The sequence below is a fragment of the Camponotus floridanus genome, unplaced genomic scaffold (genome assembly GCF_003227725.1).
Source record: "Camponotus floridanus strain SB8 unplaced genomic scaffold, Cflo_v7.5 scaffold12, whole genome shotgun sequence".
Lineage (NCBI taxonomy): Eukaryota > Metazoa > Arthropoda > Insecta > Hymenoptera > Formicidae > Camponotus > Camponotus floridanus.
In genome coordinates, this window is record NW_020229237.1 from 1976149 (window position 1) to 1995735 (window position 19587).

Consider the following 19587-nt stretch of genomic DNA (forward strand, 5'->3'; position numbering starts at 1 on the left):
CTTATATTTGAGATCATGGACGTAAGAAAGTACTCTTTTAGACGAGGGGAATGAAATCTGAGGGGTAAGCGGTTTATTGTCGCGACCATCTTAAATGCATCAAATTTAGCGTCTATTTTCACGTCGCACGGACGTAAATCGAATAAAATATGAGAGATTCCGTGAAATCATCTATCATCTGAAATTGCTGTGTTATTCCGAATCATTTTTGAATATTAAGAAATATCACACTCCGTGAAATTAATATCCGTCGCCATCTTACATGCCTCATATTCCGTTGCAGTACATTTCTTTCCCCTCACCTAGAGAACCTCTAGGAGAGAGAATGGACAACTGATCAAGCTTTTTCATGATTGGCTGGCAGAAAATGTATCAATTTTAGCTATTGCGACGCCAATGCAAAATATGATGACACACAAATAGGACACACATATATTAACCTATTTGTGTGCATCATATTTTGCATTGGCGTCGCAATAGCTAAAATTGATACATTTTCTGCCAGCCAATCATGAAAAAGCTTGATCACATGTCACATGATCAGTTGTCCATTCTCTCTCCTAGAGGTTCTCTACCCTCACCCTTTGAGCTTCACTCACGCAGCAATACACTCTGTCCAGTATTTCTTACGTCCATGCTTCTCATTAAAATGTGTAAAACTGTACATCGCACATTTAATACGATTAATATACTACGTAATAAAATGTAATACACTAATGAAATAATTAAATATTATTTTTGAAAGCATAATAAAATCCAAGCAGCATACGCTTATGTTTACATCGACATCCAAAGCACTGAGAGGTTAGGTTAGGTTAGATCGAAAAAATTTAACAGTTGGCAGCCCTACGAGATAGGCTGTGCAGCACTGCGCGTATATAAAATAAATTTGAAATCGCTTCTAGCCTAACCATCTTCACGCGATCGACTTTATTTGAATTGCACGGCATCGCATCGAATTATGATGCGGCGCCGATTTGTTCGAACGTAATTCAGGACATCGCGATACTGTATAAGCGTCGAATGAGCACGAATTGTCACGCAAATATGATAAATCACATTTACTCACCGTTCACCGGCTGTTCCACAGGCCGCACCACTCGCTCGCCTCGGGACGTCCCATTCCGATCTTGATGCACACAAACTCACACGATATCATCAACGCGAACGCGCGACACTTTATTCGGCACTCCCGATATTCGCTCGCATCCGATAATCATCATCAACGGTGCGAATAATGCGACGCAACTTCGCTCCATCTTCGCGATGACGCCATCACTGAATATCGTCAAAAATCGCTGTCGCGCGTTTCCATCGATACATTATGAAAGTCGCGCGATCATCCTTGGACACTTTCGACGCTCGTTCACTCGCGATATTCGTTTAAAAACGGTTAAAAGATGCGAAAAATGCGGACGTACGACGATCCGTGTAACTGCGTATGACTCCGATTCACGTATGACGCGTATGACGTAGCAGTGACGTAGCAGTCACGCGCCAACATGGCGGCCGAACCAGTGCGCAGAAAAAGAATGCGCACTGGTTCGGCCGCCATGTTAGCGCGTGACTCTACGTCATACGCGTCATACGTGAATCGGAGTCATACGCAGTTACACGGATCGTCGTACGTCCGCATTTTTCGCATCTTTTAACCGTTTTTAAACGAATATCGCGAGTGAACGAGCGTCGAAAGTGTCCAAGGATGATCGCGCGACTTTCATAATGTATCGATGGAAACGCGCGACAGCGATTTTTGACGATATTCAGTGATGGCGTCATCGCGAAGATGGAGCGAAGTTGCGTCGCATTATTCGCACCGTTGATGATGATTATCGGATGCGAGCGAATATCGGGAGTGCCGAATAAAGTGTCGCGCGTTCGCGTTGATGATATCGTGTGAGTTTGTGTGCATCAAGATCGGAATGGGACGTCCCGAGGCGAGCGAGTGGTGCGGCCTGTGGAACAGCCGGTGAACGGTGAGTAAATGTGATTTATCATATTTGCGTGACAATTCGTGCTCATTCGACGCTTATACAGTATCGCGATGTCCCGAATTACGTTCGAACAAATCGGCGCCGCATCATAATTCGATGCAATGCCGTGCAATTCAAATAAAGTCGATCGCGTGAAGATGGTTAGGCTAGAAGCGATTTCAAATTTATTTTATATACGCGCAGTGCTGCACAGCCTATCTCGTAGGGCTGCCAACTGTTAAGATGCGGCCTCATTGACGCTAAAAAGTAGCGTCAACCATTGGTTGAACAAGGAGGTAAGTATAGTTGCTTCATTGTTCAACCAATGGTTGACGCTACTTTTTAGCGTCAATGAGGCCGCACCTTTAAGGTGCAATTTCATTGACGCTAAAAAGTAGCGTCAATGAAAAGGCCGCTTTACACACTGAAAAAGTTGAAACTGTTGAACTTTATTTTATTGATGCCAAATCTAGAGAAAGTCTATTTTAATTTGCCGCTGGTTTCTAGCGTCAATGAAATTGCACCTTAATTGATCAATTGCAACGTCAAATGGGACGCTCCGATGCTGCCATATAAAGGTACCTTTAATGCCTCCAGCCAATCATCTCTCGCTATTTTATTTTGGCCGAAGCAGGAAATTGATTGGCCACCACGTGAGTCGTATATACGAAAAATTCGTAAAGTATATACGCATGGAAAAATCAATCAATAATTCGTCTAGTACAAATAATATGGTCGCATTCGAAGGACTCAACCGCTGATGTGATTAATTAATATTTTTTTGTATATGTATTTTGAATCTATATAAATCATGGACGTAAGAAATACTGGACAGAGTATAAAGTACTCTTTTAGACGAGGGGAGTGAAATCTGAGGGGTAAGGGGTTTATTGTCGCGGCCATCTTAGATGCATCAGATTTAGCGTCTATTTTCACGTCGCACGGACGTAAATCGAATAAAATATGAGAGATTCCGTGAAATCATCTATCATCTGAAATTGCTGTGTTATTCCGAATCATTTTTGAATATTAAGAAATTCAAAAATATCACACTCCGTGAAATTAATATCCGTCGCCATCTTACATGCCTCATATTCCGTTGCAGTAGACATTTCTTTCCCCTCACCCTTTGAGCTTCACTCACGCAGCAATACACTCTGTCCAGTATTTCTTACGTCCATGTTTGAGATCGTCTTAAGTTCGAGCTTCAAATGCTACGCAGCTATTTGATTGGTTAAAATTATACGATTTATTCATGTTCTTATTTACTATGTAAGTCTATGGTATATTTATACAATCTACACATCTACGGATACTTTCCGATTCACGCATGATGCGCATGAAGTGACAGAAAATGTATAATATGCGTGACATGAACTATACATTTTCTGTTACTTCATGCTTCATGCGCATCAATCGGAAAGTACCTGTATATCCGTATGTGATGCACAAGATGCATTGGTTGCGTTGATTGAGATAATAATTATACAAATAATTATATAAAAAAGAAATATCACATATATACGATAAAAACGGTAATTTGAAAATAAGAATTTTTGCAACAAGAAAAAAAAATTTTTTTAAATTTACAATACACGTTATTGATGAAAATTGAAAAGTAGTACATGATTAATATTTTAGGTATTTGCACTTGTGATCAATTTTAATATAATTTTTAATTTATTGTAAAATAATATTGTAAAATAATATCAAATGATCATAGCTTTATTTATTTAATATCTTGTTTCTATTAAATATATAAATTTTCTGAGACAAAATATATTAAAATGGCTTTTTTCTAAAAATTAAATAAATACAAATTTGTGTCCTATGTTACTTATTTGTGCTATCAAAATAAGAAATTATTCTTATTATATCTATTTAACAGATTACAAGAAAATGGCAACAGAAGTATTGAATAACAAGACTGATTGTGATACGAAAGAAGTTGTACGTAGGACATTTTATAAAAACCGCATCAGAAAAGATAATACTAAGTTGGAACTTGATGAAAATTCACATCAAGAAGAAAGACGTCAACTGTTGTTGAAACATCAAAAAGAGTATAATATACTGCATAATTTATAAAATTTTATATATTTCTATAGGTTTTGTTAATGTAGAAAAAGATTAATGTTTATATTATATATAAAATATTTTATAAAATCCTGCAAAAGATACACATAAAGTACAATAAAGATCAATAGGATTTAATAGCTAATTTAATCTTTTTAATCATTGAAAGAAGTTAATCTGAATTAAACAAATTTCAATGTTTTTTAACCATATTTTTAGTCATATTAACAATTATTATAATTAATTGCACATAATTGCTATAATTACATTTAAATTTTTATCAGCTTCTATTTTTATTGCATAATATACTATTCTACTTATAGACAGAGGCATGAAGCATTCAATATTGCACGTGGTATATTTGAAGAGACATATTCCTCTGAATTAGAAAATGAGAACTCTATGGATGTAGAAGAATATTCTTCACAATCCAGATATCCACGAAAATATAAAAAATTTAATCGAATGATGCTGTCAGAATGGATGTTTGATGTACCACAAGATTTTTCTGAGAATTGGATCATGGTTCCATGTCCTATAGGGCAACGAACTAGATTGATTTCAAGACAGGTATTGATCTTTATCTACTTGTGTTTATTTGAAACAAATCTTTAGTTATTAAATATGAAATAATAATGATTTTAATTTAAATTAGGGTATAACAAAGGCATATTCTAGAAATGGTGCGCTACGTAAAACTTTCCCTTCAGCACTTCCAGGTGGAAATTCTGATGCAGATATGCGTCATTCTGCGATTGTAGATTGTATATGGGTAAAGGATCAACAAATTTATTACATATTGGATGTATTGTATTGGTGTCAATTACCATTCACATTCTGTGAGGTAATGTACATATATAGATACTGTTTATATATTTTAGAAGTTTATATCAACTATCTAATCAAAAAATGATAATTAAATAAATTTTAGGCCCAAATGAGGTTATATTGGATAAATAACAAAATCTGTGAGACAAAAGAATTCAAAGAATGTGATACCGATATAAATAAATATCCTATTTTACCTCTACAAAATATTAATTGTGATTCAGATTTAAGTTTTGCTTTGACACAACTTGATCTTGAATTAAAATCTATAGATGGGTTTTTATTTTATCATCGTAATGCACATTATTATTTTGGATATACTCCACTTGTGACATGGTTAAAATCTTTTATGTTACCTGAAGTGCTTGGAATATTTGTACCTTCGCCATTTGATGAAAAACCAGATAACTACCTAAATTTTGAACATTATATGCAACAAAATAAAAAAAGAACAATAGAAAAAAAAAATAAAGAAAGGAATACCAAAAATATCGTAAGTTTTTATATTGTTATGTAATGAATATTGAATTTGATTATTTGTAATATTTCTTTATAAGTTTTTTTTACTTTTACAGATGGATATAGAATTACTTAAGGCAGAAATATAATTAAGATAGAAGTAAATACGAGAATGATCTTAAATTTGATTTAATTTTTAGAAATAACGTTAACAAATGTATGAATATATGCAAATATTTTTTTTTCTAATAAAATGATGTATGAAATGATGTATAATATATAAATGTGATGCATAAAATAAATAAATAGCCATAGATGTTTTATGTTGAAAACCAATGTGATATTTTTTAACTAATAAGCAATAACTATAAGTGGAATTTAAGTAGTTAATGTAATAATCATGATAATTACTGCATTTAAGTTATATATTAGAGAACTAGTTATATGTTACAAAACAATATAAAATAGGAAATTCATATATCAATATGTACTGTATGAAATATATCACGAGCTTTTTCATTTAAATATAATAATACATTATTCATAATTTCTACATTCACTATCTTCATCTAGAAATAAAAATACAAAAAGGATGTATTAGACTATAAATATATATCAAGTATAGCAAATATGTTTCAAGAAAATAAAATGATTTTAATATAAAATAAGAAAAAAAGATATATATAAATATAGACAAACTCACTCTGTTCTCCATTATAGTTATTCCAGGCAGATTAATTCTATGCAATGTACATAATCCTAATTTCAAACCTCCCAGTATTAACATTTGCTTATGTAAGGCTTCAAAAAAGATTTCTATGTGTTCACGATTAAGGAATACATTTTCATCATTTTGATTTGTGATAATGCTGTAAATTAATAAATAATATAAAATTGTATAGAATATGTATATCCATAATAATCTTAGAAGTATTTTTACATAATTGAATATTAATACTATACGTACGCTGATAATATCTTTCTTAAATCTCCAGTTTGAAATTTAACTGTAATAGTATCTGTAATTGGTAATTCTGGTACTGTATATACCATTTGAATTTCACCAGAAACTACAGGTTCTTCTTTGTTAGTCATAATTATAATAGGAACAAGCCAGCTTAAATCACACTCTTTGGCTGGTAGCACAATTATTGAGCAATCAAACATGCGAATAATTGTAGCATGTACTGCATCTATACCAGTACTAGTACCACGGCATAACAGAAGAGGTAATCGTATGAGATTTTCTTTACTTTGTTCAGATTGTGTTATATCCCAGGATAACAATATCCCTTGATAAAGAGATTTTTCTTTCTCAGTATCATTATTTTTAGCTAGAACTTCAATCTAAAAAATAAATTTCAAATAAACTCTCTCAAATTTTATTATTCTTCATATAAAGTATATTTAATTAAGATATTTAATAAAAATGTCATTAAATAAGAAAAATATTGATATTTCTCTATTAACCTTAATTGCTGGATGATTTTCATGATTTGGTTTAAGCACAACATTTTCCATAATAGAAAACTTTGCATCGTAAGTTACATCTTCATGTGATAAAGTACTTGCAATTTCTTCTCTTAGTCTTTTTGAATATAATTTAAAATGGATATCATCCTGTTGAAAACCAAATAAAGCAGATACAGCGTAAACATTCCATGTTTGGCCTACTAAATCTGTAAAAAGTTTATATATATTTATATTATATATTTATAATATATAAAAAAATATAAAAAAACAATGTAAAATATAGTAATATTTAAATATATAAACAAATATTGTAAATATTTGTGACAGAATATATATTTCAAGCACAAGGGAAATTTTTGATCTATACATTTAAACGAGATATTTTGGAGATTAATTATTAAAGATAGGAGAAATTCTTGTGATATATTAAATCGCAATTTTATTGACTTATATATATTTAAAATTCCAAATCTTTTTTTTCCAAACATAAAATAAAACATTCTACGTACCTTCCAGTCCTGAAACATCGTCCTCTTCGTTATCTGGTCTAATAGTTAAATTAAATCGTTGTCGTTCTCGCATTTGCGGTGTTCGCGGTGTATACATTATACCACTGGACCTGACATTTTCTACGCGATTCATTTTATGAAGAATTGAAAAATTATCGATCGACGAAACTAAATATACAGATCGAGAAACGTGTAATTGCATGCAATTTATTTATTTATTTTTCATTGATGAGTTATTGTCAAGAAAAGATTTCAAAACGGTTATAAACGTCATGCGCGCGCCAATACATATGGCATGGATTATTCTAATATGTGATCGGCCACTAGAGTCCACAATCTGTCCATAGATAATACGATGCTATGACTGCCATTTGACTTTCGCAATTTACGTGCGAAATTCAAATCACTAGCTATACTTTCTCCAATTATTTTATATTTATTTTTAACTAATAATAAAAATATAAAAGATAATTAAACAAATAATATAAAAGAATTTTAAAAAGCGTAGCAGATAATAATTTAAAGTTCTCTAAAAAATAATTTTATCAAATATTAAATTTTATAAAAATATTTTTCAATGCTTCATAAATATGATTGCTGCGATTAACGACGAAGTTAGAATTAACAATCAAGCATTTAATTATGTATTGTGCTTTATCTGTTTTTAATTCACTTTACTTGTACACGAGATGTGATACGATTATTGCTGGATATCTTGTATCTATAATAGTATATAACATAATGTGATTTAATTGAAACTGATTGCATGAAATCAATAATAAATAATTGTATGATATGGATATTATATGACATTATCATTATAAGCGATTTATACTTAAGAAATATTAATGCTTTTAATGTATTTTTATAGAATATATTCATGTATAAATAGTGTGCAAAATTAATAAATAAAAAGAATATGTAGAGCGGAAAGTTATCAAAAGACCAAACTTATTTCAATTATTTATAACACCATAATAAAGTTTACTTTATGTAACATAATATTTCTTACATATTATATACACACACTGAGATATATATATTTTTGTACATATTATGTACATTTAAGACATATTTTAATTCATAAATTGTAACATAAAGTTTTTGGAATTGTCATATTTGTTATATATATACATACATATATATATATATATATATATATATATATATATATTATATATTATGTTTTTTTTTTCATTATTTAGTTTAGCTGATAAAATATAAATATATTCTTATTACTCTAAAATTAAAAATATACTCGAAAATTTTAACAAAAAATTTAATTTTTAAATTGACAAAGTTTTAACAAAATTCTTATGTAAATAAAAGTTTACAAAAATATATGACTGATATAAAATTTGAAGTACATAATTTCTTGTTATAAAATACTGTTTTGTAAATAGATTTTTAATTACATTAATACAATCAAAGAAGATTAATATTAGTTTTTGCAAAAAATTAAAAATTATGCTTTGAGCATTTTTATTTTTATACTAAATGTTATCTTAAATTGCATAAACATATTATCAATAATCATGGCACATCTTTAAATGAATTGATACAAAATATTAATAAAAAGAAAATATTGCATCTATTCTGATTTGTGATATTACTTATATTCTTACATTATATTTTAAAGTGCTATTTTCATTTTCTAAATTTATAATATACATATATAATTATATACATATATAATTATATAATACAATTATATAATACAAATCATAGAATAGATTTATCAGGACACAAATTTGCTTTCATGGAAGAGAAAAAGAATCTGCTATCGTACGTTAGTGAGAGTGTATGTAGAAGATTCTACTATAATACACGAAATATATGTACATGTATCAGTTAACCATCTGTTCAGAATATGCCTTCACAACCACTTTAACATATATGTATCACACATGTTATGTTCATAGTATATATTATGGATGCTATAGTAATATCATCCCTTAGATAACAAATGGAAATAGATTTTCTTATAAGCATTGATTTAAAATCTACAGAGAAAGTTTTTCTATGAATTTATATTATAGCATTGTTATAATCTGACAGTTTTTAGTTTATTTTTTTTTTATCGAATAATTGGAATTTTTTTAGATTATCTTGTGTATATAGAAATCAATTAAAATTCATTGCACACACACATTTAGATCACAGTGCAAAAATATCATTTGCAATGCAGCCTTATGCAGATAGCCTTATGGCCGTTGGGAATTGATTCTCTGTCATTTTTATAACTATAATTTAGCCTAAATCTTAAAAGCTATTGTTATAATTCATCATCGATATGTTTAGCTATATATAATTTTGGTTTAGTTTCTTTATCTTTGTTTTTGCTTACATATTTTTTTTCATATTTCAATTCATTTAATTTTATGGTATTATATTGTGCATCTGCAATGTGTAACTTTTTTGGAAATACTTTTCCCTCATTGATAGTCGATATAAATTTTTTAAATTCTTCTAATGGATCAGTAAATATGATTTTATTTGCAATCAAATCTTTCTTATTAAACGTTTTTTCTTTTAAAATAGTTTTATAAGAATGTTGTATGTCATTAATATCTTTCTGTATTGCTTGCAATAAAGTATGCTTTTTATTGGAAAAAGCTGTCTCTACATTAGTATCTAGTGTTGTAGGTATATCAGAGGCATGATATTTGTGTATTATACTGTTAGTATCGGATATAGAGTCAGTAGAAGATTTTTCCTCTTGTTTTTCCTGAATAGTTACTTTCTCAAATTTCACATCTACTGCTTTTGTTGCTTGTAAGCCTAATTTTTTCTGTAAACTTTGAACTTCATTCTTTCTATCATCACCTTCGCTTTGATTTTTAGAGAACAGAATAATATCATCAGATTTAACAGCATCCTTATTTTTCTTATCTTGTATAACAACATTTTTCAATTCACTATTTACATCATCATACTTTTCTAAGGTATTTTGCTCAGAGTATTTCACAGCTTTTTCTATTTCTGTCAATATGAAATATTCGAAATCCTTTATTTCATTAGTGCTTGATTTCTTATCCTTCTTTAAAATGTTAATATTTTTAGTTTCAATATCTCCTTTACCTCCATTACTATCACTTATAAATTCAGCAACTGCCAAATCATTCTCTTTAATTTTTCCAAGTAAATTTTCTTCTTTATCTACATTTTTTAAATTCTTCTGTAAATCAGCAATCAATATATCATAATATGAATGATCTTCTTCTCCTAACTTTTCAAGGTGCCTGTGTACTCCATCAATTAATATTTCTTGATATATAGAGTGTACCTCCGCATGAATATGATCCAAAAGAGCAATATGTCGATTAATGATCTCATCTTCTTCATCGAACAAATCAACTAATAAATGACGTAAGAACGAGTAATATTCAACCTGTGTAATGCCAGATTCTGAAATTTTTAATAATTGCTCCATTTTGGGTCTTACTGATTTTATACTCTTCAATTTTGTAGCTACCGTTTTTAAATTTAACACCATAGTATCCATATTTGTGAGTAAATATTGTTTTAATAACTTTTGTTTATTTAATTCTAATAACTGTCCCATCTTTTTAATAGATGAGTTTGGTGCAACTACTAATAGTTCACTTAAGAACCATCGAACTTTATAAGACAGTGATGTTTTCGTAAGCAGTCCACGCTCTTTGTTTACCCAATTGTAATAGCTCTCTAAAATAAAACTTCTGATTCTTATACCTTTATTTTGTTTCCTATTAAGGAATATCTGATTGACAAACACTTCTTTCAACTGATGCCATAAAATTTCTGTTGGTGTAGAAACTGGTCTTAAGATGATAATTGCAGCTTCAGATGTGGCAGTAATTTTGACTTCACCATTTAATGAATCTTTGATGATTTCTGCGTGAAAATAATGAAAATCGACTACATCCTCTTGATCTTCTTGTGATTCAATTACAGGAATTGTTATATCCAAACTAGATCCAATAGTTGTCGCCTATAAAAAGATATATAACTTAAAATTTGATATAAAATATGTAAAATATAAATTTTATATAAAATATAAAATAAATCTTATATAATAATTCAACAGACCTGTGGAGTTACATGTCGGCTGAGAAATGATTTTAACGATCCTTTTACACGTTCAAATAATGATAAATCAGTAGGCGCTTTAAGTTGAATCTCTTCTTTAGAAGAATATATTCCTATAATCATGTGTAAAAAACACATAATAAAATAAATATATAATTACATATATTATATAGTACATATAGTTACATATATTATATATTATATAGTTTTTATTTTTATTATTATATATAGTTTTTAATATCTTTTTCAATATAGATATCTTATTCAAGAAAAATCGATCCTACTAATCGATTCTTCTAATTGATTGAAGTATATCTCTATAGCGAAAATGATATCCAGATTTTTAACAATTTTTTAAAACTTTTATCCTTTACAAAAAATACATAATTTATTCTTGATATTTATATATTTATTCTATTTATTCTATATATTTATTCTTTATCTATTTATTAATTTGTTATTCTTAATAAGATCTTCATTATTTCAACATTTCAATTTCTAGCCTTCTGTACATATTTCTGTAAATAAATCTTCATAACTAAAATGAGTTAAAAATATAGCTCTTTTGTTAGCTTGTCTAGCTCTATAAAATTTAATTTGAGAAAAATTTCTTTAATTTATCTATAACTTGAAAATAACTGATTTCTTAATATCTTTAAAAAGAAATCGATTCTAAATTGACCAAAGAAATATTAAAAACTGCAGTAAAGTTTTCTTATAAAATAATGCCCGAGAAGTGGGATTTATATATTTCACTTTGTGCGTCTATGTGTCTGATATGTATATTTAATTATTATTACCAAGCGTAACAGTAAGATCTCCATCTGCTGCATTAATAGCCTTCATTAACTCGGCTGCTTCTGTGAAAAACAGAAATACAACAGGTATTGTAACGTCATCTATCTCTTTTCCATCACCGGACATAGCAAACATGGGCGATGTTGCCGCACTCGAACCGGCAATATTATCCAATACTATTCCAGCAAGCGCACCAGCTTTTTGAATTCTGCGTGCCTAAAATACGAAAATCGAGATAGAAAGTTGGTTTGAGAAAACCAAAAAAGTCTTGCAATGATATATACTTTTTCTATGAACATGCAATTTCCGCGATTCACAATTGCTATTTTGCCTGCCAATTTGTCTGCATTGTGCAGATCAGTACAAGCTGCGGGTGGATATGTAAATATCACTTTTCCAGAAATCTTATCGAAATTTTGTAAATCAGGCCCGAATTGCGCCGGTCCAGCTAATAGTGTAACTTTTTCCAATGGATCTGTATTGGGTCTTATGAATGTTACTGTTTGCGGTTTAGTTTCTGGTTGTTGCATTTGCATCTTACTCAGTTCTACCATTTCTTGCATGAATAATAATCCTTCCTCTGAATCTTGCGTCGTCTTCGCCTATTTAATCCAATTATAATTGATCATGTAATATAGATCATGATAAAATATATAAATAAAATTTTATATATGTCTATATATATATATATATATATATATATATATATACATATATATATATATATATATATATATATATATGTATGTATGTATGTATGTATGTATGTATAAAGAATAAATTACATTAGAAAATGTGTGCAAAAGCTGAATCCGCCCATCTGCTAATGTTAAAGTCGTTATCCCCATATCACTCAATATTTTCAAATGTTCCAAATTATTTGCCTACAGAAAAAAAGAGATAAATTTCTAGATATATTTCTTTACTAATAGATACGTGAATATATAATTTAAACAAACTTGAAATTGTGATGCGCTTAATCGTCGTTTAATCGATCGTCTCGGGCAAACATCCTCAACCATATTTCTCAAAGGTTGTCTTACTGACGCAGGAAACAAATGTAAACTATTTGGGCAAGTTCGATCAAATTCGTCCACATACACGATATCTCGTTCGAAGTCCTATCATATAATTCAAAATATAAAATGTAAAATTCAATCATGTCTACATTACTTATATCAATTATATTTTTCAAAAATATTCGTTCACTTACAGATGAAATATTCGTTCTTATGGAAGCAAGTGTGAGTGGTAATAAATGGCCTTCAGTAGTAAAAATAAATTCATCCAATTCTAAAATTAATTCTCCTGGTTCCGCAAATAATAAAAATAAATATTTAAATGTCTCTGACAATACAAAGCTATCCATTGTATCATCATGTTTGTTAGTTCTAACATCTGATACAGCTGCATAACCACATGGTACTCTTGCATATGTTTGCAGACTTTTGAGTACTTTACGCCCGACTCCTAAATAATAATGATCGCCTGTGGCTCGATATAAGAAGTATGTTGATTCTAAAAATTCTGGTCTCAGTGGATGATGTCCCCAATGTACCTATTTTTCCGAATGTTATTATATAACATAAAAAACTCATTATATAAAAATGATAATTCTATATATTTTATCAATTATGTAAATAATATGTACCTGAAAATCAGTAGTAAATGCTTCTGGTATAAAATTATGTCTCTGTATAACTTGATACAGCATTTCATGTGTTTCTACAGCAGGTTTGATGTCACCTTTAAGAACCTTATAAAGAAATATAGTCAAATAAATAAGAAATGTCAAATAAACAAATTTTTTTTAAATATGGCAATTAATAATATATACCTGCAGACCTGGCCAAAAGGCTAATAAAGCATCCATGAAATTTTTAGAGTTGGTGTTTGGTCTATGCATGTGGACATCTAACAACATAGGTCCTTGACTAACATACTTCATTACAGCTTGATAATGTTTGTTGAAACGTCCTAAATATTTTTCATCACCTGCATAAAAAATGCGAAATATATTATATATGATAATTTAGCTTAAAAATTATACATATACATATATATGAATGTGTATATAATTACCAAGTAAAATATATGCCTTAAGACAGTATTCATAATAAGAATCTATGCCAGCGCCGACACCAGAATCTCTTCGTACCCAATCCCCAGAGTTTACATTCAATACAGATCCCATTAAGTCTGTACCACGATGTCTCATTCGCCACAAAACATCCATAGCTTTCTGCGCCTTTTCCTAAAGAAATAGTTCTAGCATTTAATATTAATTAGATATTACTATATATATATATATATATATATATATATATATATATATATATAGTAATATCTAATTAATACTATTTTATTATTTTATTATGTTATTTATTATATTATTGTATACATTACTTGCATATCTAGAATATTTTACCTCGAATATTGGTTCGCCCGTTAATCGAGATAAAGCAGCCATTTCTAATATCATACTACCTGCACAAGCAGTGCATGTCTCTTTTGATACTTCCATAGGAACTCCTTTCATGCCATGTTTTAAATTTATCTGAAGATATTTTTAGAAAACATTCTTATTCATATCAAATATATAATATATTTGATTAATATTAAATTTGACATTGAATTATCTTTGGTTTAATATAGATGTAAAAAAAGAGATTTTCATACAAAATTTTATTTAAAATCTATATGATGTAATTAAATCATTGCATAAAAATAAACTTACTCTGCCATAAGGTATTCCAGTAGTTGTGTTAAATGCAGGTAAAAATCTAAATCCTAAATCTTTAGCTAAATCCAAAAGTTCTCCTCTATACCATGGCATTATATCAGCCCTTTGTTGTAGATATTCGGCTAATATGTGACCACTAAGAAGACCTCTATAAAAAGTAAATACTATTATAACATTTAATATAAATATAAATTTAATATAAATTAAATAACTTACAATCAAATATATTTCTAAATAGACATTATTAAATGTGTGTGTGTGTGAGTGTGCGTGCGTGTGCACATATGTAAAAGTTTTGATTATAATTATAATAATTTTACTTACCCAAGCATTCTAATATTTGTTTCAAACAATGAAACAATAACATCTGTATCAAAGCTTACATTTCTAGCAACAAGTTTGACTGCATTCTCAAATTCTTCCAAATCTCCTAATACCTGACATATATGAGATATTTATATATATATAGGAATTGTGATGTTGTAATACATGTTATAATATAGTTTATTAAATTATTTATTATTAAACTTACCACTAATGTATCTAGTGTATCCACCAAAGTAAGTGAAAAACTGTAGCAAATACAATACATAAATTAGAGTAAATTATGATTATATAATTTGCCTAAAACAATAAATATATCTAAATAAAATCTTTCTAAAAAAAAAGTATGTGTATCAAATACATAAAATAAAAATTCAACTAAATTTCCAAACTTGCATAGATAATAAATAACAATTATAAAAATAAAAACTATTAAACAATTAAATATTAATATGTTCAAAAACAAGTAGTGTAAGTATTCAATAATTGATTATATATTATTAATTTATAATCAGTATTAACTATGATTTGTAGCTTTTTAAATCCATATATATAAAAAGCGCATTTTATATATTTTATTTTTATATCTATAGCTTAAAAGACAATTTATTGTCTATACAAATTCAAAAACATAAATTGATAAATGATAATGTATAATTACTTCGTAAATTGTGTTGATTATATACTTGTTTATGAATATTAGTTTTTTAACTATTCAATGTTCATGAGAGTAATGAGTTATTAAAAATTGAGTAATAATAACAAATTACTTTTATAAAATAATTGTTCCTGAATGAATATAATTATAGCCAAGCTGTCAATATTTTTATATGTTGATATCAAGATTAGTTGATCAAAAATAATACAATCAATAAAACATAACTATTATTGGGATATATAATTTATTTCATATAATTCTATGTATATTTAGTTTCTTACTTTCCCAATGTAGAATCTATATCACCCCTGTTTGGTTCTGAGCCTCTATATCGCCCTTTACAGCTTAATGGCATCAATTCATCAGCAGGATATGCATTTTCCTTGTACAAAGATTAGAGGAAATATTTTATTAATAATTTTATAAAATGTTAAACTTATATAAATCTATATTAAAATGATGTTCTTCTCTTCTAATATACAAACAGTAAAAAATATTAATTATTTATGATTTATAATGATTAGCCTCTTGTATTTAATTTTCATAATTGCTATATATTCTCGCTTAATTTTTATTTTCTCTTTTATTTAATATGCTAAGGTGTTATCTCTTTTTGACTTATATTAATAAATCTAAGACATATTACTTTTATTTTAAAAATATCAATGCAATACAAATAAAAGTTAAAAGACCGTCAAATGTTATTTACCATATAGGCATTGTATGCATGATAAAACATATCCCTTGCTTCTTCTCTATAAAATATAATAGCACAATTATAAAAGGATTGATGCAGAGATCTAATCATATAGTAGATAATACAAACTTTAAAGCTTCTCTTTCTTCCTTGCTCATATATTCTAATGGATCATCTTCAGACATAGCCCATAATATCTGTACGCATCCTACAAACAATAGCCCCCAAATAAGAGCATCACAAGCCATTGTTCGCTAAAAAAATATGTCCCCTTTTTGTCAAGATTTCATACTTGTAGCAGTACACATGGTCCACCAAAATTTTTCCCAATTAATCCATCTCATTTCAACAATTTCATCGTCGTATCGAAAGTATGAACCAAAAGTATATCATATGAGTTTTTAAGAATTTTCCACTTGTTTTTTTTATACTAAATTGTTCCTTGTACATGAGATATTTTTTCTCAAATCGATGACACACATCACATTGCATAACTTTATGAAATTTACGTGTTCCATGGATTTATCGCTGTTTGCCAGGTGGTAAAATGCATTTATTATGCAATCACAAAAAGAACCGTAATTCTTTCATTAGAGATCGCGGACTTAAAAATCAGTGAATCTCTTTATAAACTATTCATTATATCGCAAAGTTATCAAAAACAATTAAAACTGAATTGATGAGCGATGAGAAAAGTGTGTAGAACAAACTGTTATCAGAAGAGATAAATAACAGGCAATAGGGACATAATTGCGTATTTTTATCAAGGTCAGATGATGTAGACGCAGTCAGTTTGTTGAAAGTTTTTTGTTTTGTTACGCAAAATACACAAGATTTTCCGCTTCACGTTCTTCGAACAAACGAAATTGTCTGCTCCTCGTTTTTTCTTTTCAATTGATTTTTCAACACGATTATTCCGATTCTTTATGTTTCGGTGCATTAACTACGGTCAACAAGACTTAATTGACAGCAAGTGGCAGCGATTTCTCCACATCTGACATGAGATTATTGCCGTTTAGTAACCTCCCTAACCAATTTCCCGAACTTGCCCGAGGCGAAACAGATGGACTAGAACGGGGGATGGAGAGGATCGTAGAACGGGGGATGGAGAGGATCGTAGAACGGGGAACAGTCACGTGACCATCAGTCATTTGACCATGTGCCGCAAAAAAAATAATACAATTTTAATAGAATATCATCGCAACAGGCATTTGTCATTTTAAATTTGTCAGCTTCAAAGAATAATTAACACGAGCTCCATATATTATCCATAAATTTTAGAAATTATCACTGAGAGAAAAAAAAATATAAAATATATATATATATATATATATATATATATATATATATATATATCTGATATATATTTCTGAAAGATGTAAAAAAAAGACACGTGTCAAATAAATATACACACTCCTGAAAAATTACAAAATTAAATAGAAAATAATATAACCTATGATGGAAATAATTTTACAGCTCTTCGCGCGAAAATTATGCGAAAACTACAATTTTTTAGGAGGTAACTTACGTAAAAAAAGTACACGATTTGAACCATATGTTTTTCATAAATTATGCAGTTTTCCAAAAATTTACGTAGAAAGTTGTGATTTTTCTACAATTATAGCATGTGTGTAGTTTAGTTATATATATATAATTTACAATTTATATAACTTATTACAATAATTCGCATAAAGTGGTAGAAACTTGTAAAAATTTGTAAATATTTTTCACAAATCATTATATCTTATTACAATTTACCATACATTTTTCGCAAATTTGTAGAAAATCGCGATTTATTATTGACGATTTTTATTTTTCATACAAATATAAATATAGATTGTAAATTTATTTCCAAGTTTCCACCTAAAAATTTATAAATATATCAATACATATTATCTTACTGTGTTTATTGTTAATTACTAATAAATAAAGATCAATATATAATATACACAATATACACAGCTGATATATATATTTGGACTAAACCGCTACACAATAAAAACTTTTGCATACAGACGTCAATGCGTCACACGTGGCAAGAAGCGATATGCTAGCTAATCAAATCTTCGCTCTTACGGACAAACTGTAAATTGATTGGCTTTATATACGTTATATATATGTAGATTTAATATAATGAAAAAGATAATTGCAATAAATTACTTTGTCTTTTTTTTTAATTCTTGGAACAAAAATATCAAGAATGGTTCATTATTATAAACTCTATAACTATAGAATTTAATGATCATGTGATCTAATACGGCGTCTATAATGGCCGCATTCAGCGGACTCAACAGTTGGGCAACATTACTAGATTTTCCAACGTAATTCGACGCTGATTGGTCGGACCTAAAAGTAGAAACCAATCATATTCGATTGCTACTTAGCGGTTATATCCGCTGAATGCGGCCAATGAGATTTTAAGGAGACTTAAGGCGTAAGATTTAAGAAATTGACCAATCACAGTCGAGTCTTGTCTTAATAATTGACTGTGATTGGTCAATCTCTTAAGCCCCAGTTCCACAATCCAATTAATCCGAGTTTAAGTAGCAAATGGACCAATCAGGACCCAGTTTAACGTATTAAACTCGGATTAACTCGAGTTGTGGAACCGGGCCTAAGTCTTACGCCTTAAAATCTCATTGGGTGCTTTCCATTTAGCGACACAAGTCGACACAAGTGTCATTCTATCTTTGTTTATTGTTATTTATTGAAAAAAGATAGAATGACACTTGTGCCGACTTGTGTCGCTAAATGGAAAGCACCCATTGTAGACGCCGCTTAAAAGAAATTGTGAAGGCTGATAAGTTCACACACGATAAGTTTGTCAAACATATCGATTGGTTGTCAAATAGAGAATTTCTAGTGGAAACTCTAGAAATTTTTTATTCGATAGTTAATCGCTACGTCCAAATTTGTACGATACACGTAATATGGGTGGCACCCGATTGACCACGTTGCCAATTGGCCAATTCAAAATG

At 29.1% G+C, this 19587-nt stretch overlaps 3 protein-coding genes across 6 annotated transcripts; 1 reads left to right on the forward strand and 2 right to left on the reverse strand.

Annotated features, from left to right (window-relative positions):
* Positions 1-1936: 1936 nt before the first annotated feature.
* LOC105259001 (snurportin-1) lies at positions 1937-5552 on the forward strand. Of its 4 annotated transcripts, none has more exons than XM_025415420.1 (6): positions 1937-1976; positions 3862-4036; positions 4373-4619; positions 4705-4893; positions 4981-5370; positions 5453-5552. In XM_025415420.1, the coding sequence occupies exons 2-6, from the start codon at positions 3873-3875 to the stop codon at positions 5483-5485; spliced, it is 1023 nt and encodes a 340-aa protein (XP_025271205.1). In that variant the 5' UTR covers positions 1937-1976; positions 3862-3872; the 3' UTR covers positions 5486-5552. The 4 variants fall into 4 exon arrangements, with proteins under 4 accessions (XP_025271205.1, XP_025271206.1, XP_025271204.1 ...); XM_025415421.1 differs by lacking the exon at positions 1937-1976 and adding an exon at positions 2819-3245; XM_025415419.1 differs by lacking the exon at positions 1937-1976 and adding an exon at positions 3334-3508.
* A 242-nt stretch (positions 5553-5794) lies between these two features.
* LOC105259003 (centromere protein L-like) lies at positions 5795-7630 on the reverse strand. The gene is made up of 5 exons (XM_011270656.3): positions 7319-7630; positions 6807-7015; positions 6304-6683; positions 6040-6205; positions 5795-5905 (listed from the first exon to the last, which is right to left on the reverse strand). Exons 1-5 carry the CDS (start codon positions 7518-7520, stop codon positions 5810-5812), a joined length of 1053 nt encoding a protein of 350 aa, XP_011268958.1. The 5' UTR covers positions 7521-7630; the 3' UTR covers positions 5795-5809.
* A 1442-nt stretch (positions 7631-9072) lies between these two features.
* LOC105259097 (ER degradation-enhancing alpha-mannosidase-like protein 3) lies at positions 9073-17761 on the reverse strand. The gene is made up of 17 exons (XM_025415350.1): positions 16739-17761; positions 16622-16667; positions 16194-16294; positions 15463-15502; positions 15255-15367; positions 14925-15078; positions 14616-14744; positions 14270-14441; positions 14025-14182; positions 13839-13943; positions 13401-13745; positions 13147-13308; positions 12973-13071; positions 12472-12789; positions 12190-12403; positions 11390-11502; positions 9073-11291 (listed from the first exon to the last, which is right to left on the reverse strand). Exons 1-17 carry the CDS (start codon positions 16855-16857, stop codon positions 9594-9596), a joined length of 4086 nt encoding a protein of 1361 aa, XP_025271135.1. The 5' UTR covers positions 16858-17761; the 3' UTR covers positions 9073-9593.
* Positions 17762-19587: the final 1826 nt, after the last annotated feature.

Excerpts from the sequence above, each read along its gene's own strand:
- LOC105259097 (XM_025415350.1), bottom strand. The coding sequence starts at position 16,857 with ATGGCTTGTGATGCTCTTATTTGGGGGCTATTGTTTGTAGGATGCGTA. Across the intron at positions 14,183-14,269 it reads TAAGGCATATATTTTACTTG|GTGATGAAAAATATTTAGGA; the intron begins GTAATTATATAC and ends TTTTTTATGCAG. Across the intron at positions 11,503-12,189 it reads AGATCTTACTGTTACGCTTG|GAATATATTCTTCTAAAGAA; the intron begins GTAATAATAATT and ends ACATGATTATAG.
- LOC105259003 (XM_011270656.3), bottom strand. The coding sequence starts at position 7,520 with ATGCAATTACACGTTTCTCGATCTGTATATTTAGTTTCGTCGATCGAT. Across the intron at positions 6,684-6,806 it reads AAAATCATCCAGCAATTAAG|ATTGAAGTTCTAGCTAAAAA; the intron begins GTTAATAGAGAA and ends TTTATTTTTTAG. Across the intron at positions 5,906-6,039 it reads TAACTATAATGGAGAACAGA|ATGAAGATAGTGAATGTAGA; the intron begins GTGAGTTTGTCT and ends TTTTATTTCTAG.
- LOC105259001 (XM_011270655.2), top strand. Across the intron at positions 4,037-4,372 it reads TTGTTGAAACATCAAAAAGA|ACAGAGGCATGAAGCATTCA; the intron begins GTATAATATACT and ends TTCTACTTATAG. Across the intron at positions 4,894-4,980 it reads TACCATTCACATTCTGTGAG|GCCCAAATGAGGTTATATTG; the intron begins GTAATGTACATA and ends AATAAATTTTAG.